The sequence below is a fragment of the Gadus morhua genome, chromosome 13 (genome assembly GCF_902167405.1).
Source record: "Gadus morhua chromosome 13, gadMor3.0, whole genome shotgun sequence".
Classification (NCBI taxonomy): Eukaryota; Metazoa; Chordata; class Actinopteri; order Gadiformes; family Gadidae; genus Gadus; species Gadus morhua.
In genome coordinates this window covers 18288747-18300553 of record NC_044060.1, presented here as the reverse complement: position 1 = coordinate 18300553, position 11807 = coordinate 18288747, and the positions used below count along the sequence as shown (strand labels likewise).

Below are 11807 nucleotides of genomic sequence, written 5' to 3'. Positions count from 1 at the left end.
AGCTCCACTGCATAGCAGCGGCACCACACGACCAATCAGCCAATGAAACGAAACCCGTACTTTCCCCAAGGCCCGTGCTTAGCGTGCCTCCCCTCCGATTTCATCCTCACCCCATGCCTCAGCACACAAACAGGTCCAGCCTGCTTCACTGTCCACACAGCTTTTACTGCTGCTCGGCTTCAGAGGGAGAGAGAGACGGTGAGGGGAGGAGAGAGAGGGTGAGGGAAGGAGGGCGAGAGAAAAGTAAGGAAGGGAGAGAGAGAGAGAGAGAGAGAGAGAGAGAGAGAGAGAGAGAGAGAGAGAGAGAGAGAGAGAGAGAGAGAGGGAGAGAGAGAGAGAGAGAGAGAGAGAGAGAGAGAGAGAGAGAGAGAGAGAGAGAGAGATAAACCGAGAATACAATGTTTTATCTCAGCACTATTTACAATGGTGCAGACTGTAGGAGACAGGCTTGTTCAAAATGGCCACGCTCTTGAAAATGCAATGTGGGGCCACTGATAAGACCGTAGAGACATAGATTTAAGAGTTCTCCAAAGGATTCAGTGTTTACTATAGGTGTGTGTGTGCGTGCGTGCGTGCGTGCGTGTACTTGTGCGTGTGTGTGTGTGTGTTTGTGTCTGTGTGTGTATGTGTTTGTGTCTGTGTGTGTTTTCAAAGTAGGTAGCAAAAGAGGTAAGTGTGAAGAAGTTAAATTGGAAATTCAATGGTTGGAGAGTTTGAATGATTGCGGATGTACATTTCAGTGCAACTGCAATACCAGAATGGATAGTATATATGTGGAGCAAAGAGAGATCCTTTCAAAATAAAATGAATTATTATTATGAATGTTTAGTGAGCATCGTTTCGATATATTCAATGTCTTTGTGCACTTCGGGGTATGTGTTATTATTGCAAGATAAAACAGAATGATGCCCATAGAGCCTGATCGTGTTTGAACGGTGTGTGCCCGGGCGTGTGTCTACGTTTGTCTGGGTGCACATAAATGTTATTCTGTGTGATCATGTTAGGATTTCTATATCAATGATTATTGTTTCTATCTCTCATCTCTTAACCATATGTGCTGTTTTTCAAACCGGTTTGCTAGGCTCACTATAATGCATATTCTGCACTATGCACTTAACATTGCTTACTTTCCACATGTATCTGCAAACGAATTGCTCCATAAAACATATTGCTCTGATGTTCTGGTGGTGCTGGCGGTAATGGATGCAATTCTCAGACAATGACCCTGTTTAGATTACCATAAGTCCTGGTTAACTCAACGCAATACAGAACAGGTGCACTTTCATTCGAACTGTTTTAATAGCATTGTTATATAATTCAATAATTTTCTTTTTTGACATAATAAGTTAAAGATACCTTTTTGATAGTCCTCAGACAGCCAGTGATCTGAAACATTTATATCCCTAGCACTTCTTTTGGAAGACATGTAATTGGTTGAATGGGACAACTTAGCTTGGGGGTGGGGGACTTTTATTTTGAAAATATTTTCTGCCACTCTAGCAAGACTCTAGACTCATTCAGTGCTGCTGGCATACTGAATCACATTTGAAGTAATTAAAAGGTATTTTAACATATCAAATGAAGAATATTTGAATGCTTTGAGCGGTCCAATGTTCTTGGATAATTAATTTAATTATGTTAAGTAAATTGCAATTTCAGCCTTTTACACAATTTAGTTTGAATCTGTTTAAACAAGAATACATTTCTCCTCATAAACATATATCAATATTTACAAAAATACAAAGTAAAAAATTCACCGGTTCTTAACTGTTTGTAGCCGAACACTTTTTTTCAGGCCTACAGCATAGACTAACAGAAATTAATCATTATTTTCTCTGTTTAAAAATAAAACGGTAATTTTCACAGATTATTTTTCACTGTTGTTAGAGCCGATTTCCCTATAATAGGCGTTAGCAACGGATCCATGTAAAACCAAGCTGCACATGTTAATTAAAATATGATATCCCTTTATAACTGTCGCGCGACAATTTCAGAAAAACATAATAAACGCTTTTATGAAAATGAAATGACCAAGTGACAGTATTACCAAGTGACAGTCTCGCCTGTAGTTCAGCTTGTTTCAACGCTTTGAACAAACCCAAACCTATTCACACCGTCCTACCGGTCCTACATCTGTCTGCAAGAGGCACCGTGTCCTCTTCCCGGTGGAAATCGGCGAAACCCTCGCCTTCTATACGGCCTCATGGATACTCAGCGCAAGTCTTTGGTTAACACAGAGAATCGGTCACACCACATTCAAAGTCTATTAAAATGACTGCTAGGGCAGAGGCTGAAGCGGCCTAATGAGCTCACACTCTTCCTCACTTGGCTGTTGACGACAACACCAGGGAGTAATGACAGCATTAAGTAGGATTAAATGTCCCAAAACGGACTCCCGCTGAAATATGTTCATAGACGAGTCTGCTTAAGAGCGCGGTGCCGTGGCACCGTGAAGCTGTAGCCACTGGCTACAGACATCTGCTCCACTTGTGCTCCAGCTCGCACTGTGTCGACGCCACATCAAACAAGTGTTTCCGTGTGAGTCTTTTTTTATCCTATTGCGTTGTTTTGAAAACAACTAAATCAAATCTGAAAGGTCTGAAAAAAGAAAAGTCAAAGGCTGGTTAAACGGAGGCCCCACCAACACTCACTTGTTTGTCTATTTAAACTCCAACAGCTTTCCATCTGAACCAGAAATAGATCTCTTCCGGTCTGTGTCAAAATGAGTGTCTGGGGAACGGGAGTGTCTCTCGGGCTCCCAGCCATCAACCCTAACCTGTCGTTGCCTGATTCACCCTCCACCAGTGCCAAACCTCTGGGTACAAATTGGCAAAGCTAATTTTTTTTATAGAGAATTGTACAGAGTTAGTAAGCGTTGAAACACCACAAGGCGACTATACCGTCTTAATGAGTTGCGGCAAAGTTATTTTTTCCAACTTCTTCACCAATGATGTAACGCAACACTCTTTGATGGCAAGTTCTAAAAAAACATTCATTCCCCAAATGAGGAGCCATATATCGGCTCCCTATACCCCCCTCCCCTCCTTACAAGCTATTTCATTTCTCCAATTAATTAAGCGTGCCTAGGTTGTTTTCTGATGCTTCAAGTCAAGAACTATGAATTCCTCGTCTTGCCTTACCCGTCAAAACGCAAACAATTACTGAAGCTCTCCAAGCTTAGTGGTTTTAGTTAAATAAAGCAATTAGATAGACAAAGCAGAGGCAACTTCATCTGATGAACAGCATTTTCTTGTTGGCAACATGAAAAATTGCTATTTTTTTGATGTGTACGACTATCCAATTCATCACAAATGACCAGAAAATAACAAGGAGCAAGTAAATTGAACAGTGCTTTGTGAGGACAGGAACAGAGGAGGCTTTTTGTTAGGGCTCGTTAAAAATCGGAGAATTTGGGAATGTATTACAGTAAATACATGGTAGATATACATATACTTCCAAGCATATATAAATTATGTATATGTACTTCCAAGCATACAAAGTAGAGAACTCAGTTATATAAATTGCGTGTGCATATGTTTAGACACAATGTATGCACACATACACACACAATGTATAAAACATACATTGTTGTGTGTGTGTTTGCAGGTTTTATATATTCAGGGTCGTTTGGGTGTGTGCCAAGCCCCCGTGTGTACATGCTCTCAGTACACAGTGTGTGTGTGTGTTTGTGTACGCCTGTGTACTACTATACTATGTGATGTGACAGGACACCCCGGGGCCCAGGGACAGAAGCGGGGCAGTGCTGGAGTGGGCCTGGAGCCCAGGACCCAGTGACCGGAGCGCCAGTGGGGGCCAGCCAGTCACGTTCTGCTGCCTGGCTCCTCTGACAGCCGGGGGGGCTCCCATCACAGCAACACGGCCCCGACTGAGCTGGCAAACGTGCACTCCCGGAAAAAAATGTGCACGGACAAAACGTTGTGCACGTCACCGGGCCGTACCGGACGACGAGGTCGTTGGGGGGATTAAGGCGTGTCGGGTCCTGAGCCCCCCCCCCCCCCCCCCCCCCCCCCCCCCCGCCCCCCCCCCCCCCGACACACACAGCCTCTCTGTCTCCGACTGGAACCCATGCAGAACCCTCCCGGTCACAACTCATCAGTATGCCCCCTCACACACACACACACACATGCGCACGTACTCACACACAAACCCACATGCGCTTGCATACATGCAAGCAAGCAAGCACACACACACACAAACACAAACGTATGCACGCATGCACACACATCCAAACATACACGCACGCACACACGAAAACACGCACCCACATACACACACTCAAGTAAGCCACGCCCATGGCTCGACTGCAGTGCTTTCCTGGGCATAGACAGCATTCAAAATGTGTGTGTGTGTGTGTGTGTGTGTGTGTGTGTGTGTGTGTGTGTGTGTGTGTGTGTGTGTGTGTGTGTGTGTGTGTGTGTGTGTGTGTGTGTGTGTGTGTGTGTGTGTGTGTGTTTGTGAGTCTGTGATGCTCACAGAAGAATTCAAAGAATTTAGACAGATGGATATGAAGTGGGGGAAGGGGGGGGTGGTGGTGGTGGGAGCCCACATAGTTATACAAATTCAGAGACATATGTGCAGATGCAAGCCCACACACACATACTCACACACACACACACACACACACACACACACACACACACACACACACACACACACACACACACACACACACACACACACACACACACACAATACGCAGAGAAACAAACAAATGGAAGCATGGAAGCAGTCAAGTATACCCTTTGCTAGGGAAGCGTGTTTTTTTTTCTCTCTCCCGAGCAGATGCTGTTTTTCCTCGTCTTTGATGCTAACTGCTCTCTCAAAGTATCAACCGCCACATCCCTCCCCCCCACCCACCCACCCCCGGCTCCACAACAACGCCTGGCGCGCATGGCTGACTCCTGTATCCTTTGTACGTGGCGGCGGTGGAGGGAGTGGAGGTGGTGGGGCAAAGTGGGCCAGCTGTAGTGTGACTCCCTGTCAGCCAGAGGAGGAAACCAGGACGCCAACGGTGGCTGTACTCACAACCAGCCCCTCCCAAGGCCTCTCTGGTAGCAGCAGGGAGACCGACGGAGAGAGAGACAGGGATAGAGAGGAGGAGATAGCACCAGAAAGACAGGGAGTGAGGGAGAGAGAGAGAGAGAGAGAGACAAAGACAGACAGACAGACAGACAGACAGACAGACAGACAGACAGACAGACAGACAGACAGACAGACAGAGAGAGAGAGAGACACAGACAGGAGAGAGAGCGAGGAGAGAGGAGAAACGGAGAGTGAGAGTGAGAGAGAGAGGAGAGAGGAGAGAGGAGAGAGGAGAGAGGAGAGAGGAGAGAGAGACAGGGAGAGAAACAGAGGGACAGAGCCTGCGAGAGAGCGAGAGAGAGAGAGAGAGACGAAACAGAGAGATGGGGAGATGAGATGCAGGGTTGCGTGGGACGGGCTGTGGAGTCCTCCCATCACCCAGGCGGTATCGTCATCTGCTGGTGTCACTCCCCATTTCTCACTTTCTTTATGCTCTCTTTGCACGTTCTTCTGTTCTAGCAGGAGCCTGTCTTCATGTCTCTCTCCTTCCCGCCACACTTAGATCCCTGCAACCTACATATGATCAACACCCTCTGATCTTGTTGTTGTTGTTGTTGTTGTGGTTGTTATTTGGCTTTCCCTATCTGTGTGAATTCCTCCCAATCCTCGCCATCTGTCTCTGCGACCAGGATCTTCACTTGTAGCGTACGAGAGTGTGGTGAGAAGAGGTGAGAGGCCATGGAATGGCTCACACACACGGCATAGGAGCGATCGTTATACTGCACTCACTTGCTCGTTATATCAACAGACACACAGGATAAAGAATGAGACTGGTTACGAATCCCAACCCGCTTGTCATTAGCCCCAGCCTCATGGAAACCAAAGGCAACAACATCTTGTTTGTACTGTTACCAATGCAGTGTGCTACAATGGCCTATATGCAGTGGCGGGCCGTGACTTTTACCATGAGGCCTTCAATGCAATCATCCTGAAGTAAACCGCTTTTCAAATGACTTAAAGGGGACATATCATACCAGGAGGGGGGTATACCACGAACCTCGCTGAACATACCCAGGCTTTCTTGGGAAAACCGGGCTCGACAGAGACGCAACTCGCAATCAGAGTTAAATGGTACCACGACGCTCACTTTAGATTCAATCAGTTGAACCTGGTTTTTCCGCTTTAGGTTCAATGAGCGTTCACATAAAAGGGGCGTTTATCGCGTCATTTGACTCAACCTTATGCAAAATGAATCGAGCGAGAGCGTGTATTTCACGCAAGACGAGCAGTGTATTATTATGAATTCCTACGAGGAATTCAAAGTCAAAATGACAGCCAAGGGGAACACGGTTGCCCATAATATGGCTAGGGTGGCGTGCTGGCAAAAAATAGCTGACCGTGTTAATTCGTAAGTGAAAAGATTCTGCATATTGTCTAAAAAATATCCTTTTACCCCCATAGATGTGGTGCCAGCACGCTCCTACGAACATGGGGCCAAGTCAAAAATAAATATAAAAATATTATTCAATGTGGTTGTAAGCATCCATTTGATTAATTTTAGGTGAATCCAGCCTATGATTTGCAATGGCCGAGGCTCCAATCTTTAATCTCATGTTGATTACCTGTAGCAAATAAAAATGAAACCCAAATTAATACGACTGGGAGGGGGACCGCTCCACCGCCCTTCACCAACTTCGGAGGAGCTGGCTCTCGCCTATAACGAAGGTCGGCCGATGATGGTAGGAGTGGAAGGGGGGATGTCCTCTGACCCCACTGCCTCGACATCCAAGGCGTTTGTAATAAGTATGTATTCATGTATTGGCAATGGACATAAATAATTGTCTTTCTTGCTTATCAAATGTGAAATAATTGAGTGTAAATTAATTGTCATTTTTAGTTGAAGGTACAAACATTATTTTGGAGGATTTGCCGACAATCGAGCTCCAATCAGAGTTATATAACTATCAAAGCAAAGTGTCACGTATTCTCCTGAATGTTTAATTTTTGGAAAAAAAATGTCCTATAATAGGTTTCCCTGATTCTTGCAGGAGACTCTGTCGGCCTGTGACTCCAGGGCGACTATGGAGGTGATTTTTCTTAACAATTCTCACAGCTATAATATGCATTTGTAGAATAAAAAATGCCTAGGCCTAATTGTGTCACTGACATAGCGGTTATGTAAGGGATAATGGACAACACGGCACTTGACTATCCAAGGTTAATGTACGTTGAACGTGGGGCTACCTTTGAACTTGAAACACATACGCTGCGCAACAGTAAGTGCACGGCTTCTTTGTGCAGCATTGCCTACTTATGGTCCAACAAGGACGATCAAATAACGAATACCCTCTGATGAGAATCTGTATCTCTCATAAAGAATATCGTCAGACAATGCCAAGGGATCGGTTCTGTCTCTCCAGAGAGACGCCTGTACGATAAGTGCGCCGAGGTCCACGGGAACACCCACAAATGGTGACGCCATTGTCGGAGTAGGGGCTAGGAAGCTGCGCACGCCGATTTAAGTAGCCGATCTCCGGGTAGACTAAGCTGAAAACCTGCTCCCGACCAGGTTTGGTTGCGAGCATAAGACACCATGGTGATACAGCGACGCTTAAAGAGATAGACTTTCGTGGTCCAGCTAACCCAGGCTTTGAGCTCAACATACTTCGCTAACCCTCTAATCGAGGTTCGTAGTACATGCCCCAGGTGTGAGTGTGATTAGCCACGGGGGCGGCAGTAGCTCAGGAGCGGGTTGGCTGGTAACTTGAAGGTTGTTGGTTCGATCCCCGGCTCCTCCTAGCTGAGTGTCGAGGTGTCCTTAAGCAAGGCACCAAACCCTGACTGTTAGCTCCCGACGAGCTGGCTGTCGCCTTGCATGGTTGACTCCGCCGTCGGTGTGTGAATGTGCACGTGAATGGTGAATGTGAGGCAATATTGTAAAGCGCTCTGGGTGGCCAATAGAAAAAAAAAAAAAGCGCTTAGAAAAGCGCTATATATATGCAGTCCATTTACATTACAAGCTGTTTTCAAAATATGCAGCATTGTCAAACCTGCTTGTAATGGCTAATCACACTCACACCTGGTGGTATGATATGTCCCCTTTAATAATGACGTCAGGGTTATTGCCATGTTGATGTAACCACCCAGACAACGTTCAGAACGGGCCTAATTTATTTATTTTTTTAAGCCAAAAGAACCACAACAAAACGCACGTAGCCTACCCTAGTCATAAACTGAAAAGACCGTAATATTCGTCAGATTCAACAATTTCCGACTGTCCGTGAATTCAGCCAAAATTTTCCGTCATTTAGTCCTAGTAAAAACGCTGTAAAGTACGTGCTTCTTTCCTAGAGCCTGTGCTTGATTTAGAGGACTTTTGCAATAAATTCATGCATATTCAATCCTACCAAACAAGAACCAATTCAAAACAATCACAAGTTACTTTAACGAACACAGGTCTTTTTTTTTTAAACCAAAAGAATATTAATATAGGCTTTACAAATCAACCAAAGTGCGATTTCGTTGTGGAGCTCTGTTTCCCTTCTTACTTGCTCATCGAGTTGAAATCCACCCGGGTGTCTCCCGAACGTCTTCAACAAGACTGTTGCATGCAAGTGGCGCGCCGTACTTTTGTTTGTGTGCATGTGTACGTGCGTGCATGCACATCAGCCACAGCACCAGGGAAACCAAAAATGAAACCATAACCATCTATGTGTGTACGGCATGTGTGCGTGCGTGTGTGTGCGTGCATGTGTGCGTGTGTGTTTGTTTGAGAGAGATTGTATGCGTATGTACGCGTGTGTGCAAGCGTGTGTGTGCGCATGTGTGTGCATGTCTACCGTTTTGTCGGTGAGCTCAGGAGGGTTGTCATTGATGTCGGTGATGGAGATGAGGGCGGTGGCCGTGTTGGAGAGGCCGTAGTTCAGGTTGCCCTCCATGTCCGTGGCCTGGACTATGATGGTGTACTGGGAGACTTTCTGTGGATGGGGGAGAGAGAGAGAGAGAGAGAGAGTGTTATACAATTATTTGGTCCAACCAATCCATGGAGAGAAAGACGCAAAATATAGAACCAAAGCGTACCACTCCTGCCAGGTGGGTCACTCATTAAGAGCATTCGGGATCAATCAGTGAAATCAGCACTCAAAGGGAAACTCGTTGAATACATTAGCTGACAGATGTGCCATCTAGATATGCTAATAAGGTGACACACGCAAGAACAAACAAAACAACAAACAAAAAAACATGCCCGTCGCGAACTAAAAGGTGTTTATGAGGTGCAGTGAGGGACCGCTTGATCAATTGTGGAGTGAAAGCTCTTGGCCCCTCACCGCCACAACACCCCCGGTTGCTCCTTCCTTTTAATTAACACATGTCCATGACCTCATCAGGTCCCCCCAGGGTTACACACCAGGCGATCGGACACATGACTTATTGAAGTCATCGTGGGAAGGAGATCTGCAGCAGTGGCAGGAAGTGATGATGCATAACCCGCTCTGTTGGCTTCACCAGAAAGCCCCAAAACCCACTCTGTTGGCTGTACCCTATAGCCCACTCTGTTGGCTGTACCCTATAGCCCACTCTGTTGGCTGTACCCTATAGCCCACTCTGTTGGCTGTACCCTATAGCCCACTCTGTTGGCTGTACCCTATAGCCCACTCTGTTGGCTGTACCCTATAGCCCACTCTGTTGGCTGTACCCTATAGCCCACTCTGTTGGCTGTACCCTATAGCCCACTCTGTTGGCTGTACCCTATAGCCCACTCTGTTGGCTGTACCCTATAGCCCGCTCTGTTGGCTGTACCCTATAGCCCGCTCTGTTGGCTGTACCCTATAGCCCGCTCTGTTGGCTGTACCCTATAGCCCACTCTGTTGGCTGTACCCTATAGCCCACTCTGTTGGCTGTACCCTATAGCCCGCTCTGTTGGCTGTACCCTATAGCCCGCTCTGTTGGCTGTACCCTATAGCCCACTCTGTTGGCTGTACCCTATAGCCCACTCTGTTGGCTGTACCCTATAGCCCACTCTGTTGGCTGTACCCTATAGCCCACTCTGTTGGCTGTACCCTATAGCCCACTCTGTTGGCTGTACCCTATAGCCCACTCTGTTGGCTGTACCCTATAGCCCACTCTGTTGGCTGTACCCTATAGCCCACTCTGTTGGCTGTACCCTATAGCCCACTCTGTTGGCTGTACCCTATAGCCCACTCTGTTGGCTGTACCCTATAGCCCACTCTGTTGGCTGTACCCTATAGCCCACTCTGTTGGCTGTACCCTATAGCCCACTCTCTTGCTGTACCCTATAGCCCACTCTGTTGGCTGTACCCTATAGCCCACTCTGTTGGCTGTACCCTATAGCCCACTCTGTTGGCTGTACCCTATAGCCCACTCTGTTGGCTGTACCCTATAGCCCACTCTGTTGGCTGTACCCTATAGCCCACTCTGTTGGCTGTACCCTATAGCCCGCTCTGTTGGCTGTACCCTATTGCCCACTCTGTTGGCTGTACCCTATAGCCCGCTCTGTTGGCTGTACCCTATAGCCCGCTCTGTTGGCTGCACCAGAAGGCCACACAGGCCCCACTGTGGGCTGAACCTGGAAGACGTAGCTCCACAGGCCTCACTGTTGGCTGCCATGAACCCAGTGGCTACACTGGTCCGGAAGGAGATGCCTGCACAATGCAGCATGAGAGCAGCAGGGAGAAGGCGGAGAGAGGGGAGAAAAGGGGTGAGGAAGGGGAGGAAAAAGGAGAAGGGTGATAGATAGAAAAATGAGACGAAACAGGGGGATGAGGAGAAGAGAGAAAGAAGAAAAGAACGAGAAGCAGAAAATAGAGGAGGCGGAGGAGTTGGGAGAACAAATCGGATGGAAAGCCATGAAAAAAGAAGGATGAAAAAGAATAAAAGGAGATGAAACGGGGGGGGGGGATGAGGAGAAGGCATGACAGAAGAAAAGAAGGAGAAGGAGGAGAAAGAGCAGTGAGAGGAGAGGCTTTGTCGCTGTCCGTGGTGCTGAAACCACGACAAAGCCCCGGCTCCCTGTCCAGCCCCCCATCCTCTGTGGGCTTCTCGGGCACCAGAGAGCCCCTTTAATGACCACACGGCCACCGCCCCACCTGCCTGAGTATCACATCAGTCCAGCAATCAGCCTCGTCCACCGCCACGCTCCTCTGAGCAGTGTCTGTCAGCGCGGCCGGTGAAACCCCCCCCTGTAGATGAAGCCGTGCCATGCCCCCCCCGGTCCCCAGCCCGCAGAGAGTCCAACCCCTCACCCCCAGCTTAAAGGAGCGGTCAATGGATCCGTGCCTACAACCGACCAATCATCAGGGACCCGGTCTGTGGATGGACGGCGTCGGGAGCAGCCTGCACTGCTTGACGCCTGCTCCTCGAGACACACTCCTTTCATGCGGTGTTGAAAGGCGGACGACTCAGTAACTCAGGCACCATATGGTCCTCAGTTCCCAAGAAATGTCAAAGAGCACTCAAAACCAGGGTATTGTTTTTGATCCCATGCGCACCCCCCACCCCAACGCTGTCCTGACGCTCGGGGTCCTGTTTGACTTGGAGAGCCCATTCCTGCAGCGCTTTAATTAGTTGAATGGCTCTGCGCTTCTCCTAGATTGGAGGTGAGTTTCTTGGGATAAAGGCCGCTGATGAATGAATGCCTGTCAGTTGTAAAGTTCAGTGTGCCCTCGCTATAATCATAGAGGAGTGAGCAGGTAGTCTCTCTCTCCCTCACTCCGTGTGTCTAAGTCTGTCTCTCTCTCACCCGC

General features: G+C 47.6%; 1 protein-coding gene across 2 annotated transcripts in view; it reads right to left on the bottom strand.

Moving 5' to 3' along the window:
- Positions 1-11807, bottom strand: part of cdh4 (cadherin 4, type 1, R-cadherin (retinal)) — a 203263-nt gene that overhangs the window by 17706 nt on the left and 173750 nt on the right. For both annotated transcript variants that reach the window (XM_030374198.1, XM_030374199.1), the window contains exon 9: positions 8883-9020. In XM_030374198.1, coding sequence (XP_030230058.1) covers positions 8883-9020 — 138 coding nt within the window. The remainder of the gene's footprint in view (positions 1-8882; positions 9021-11807) is intronic.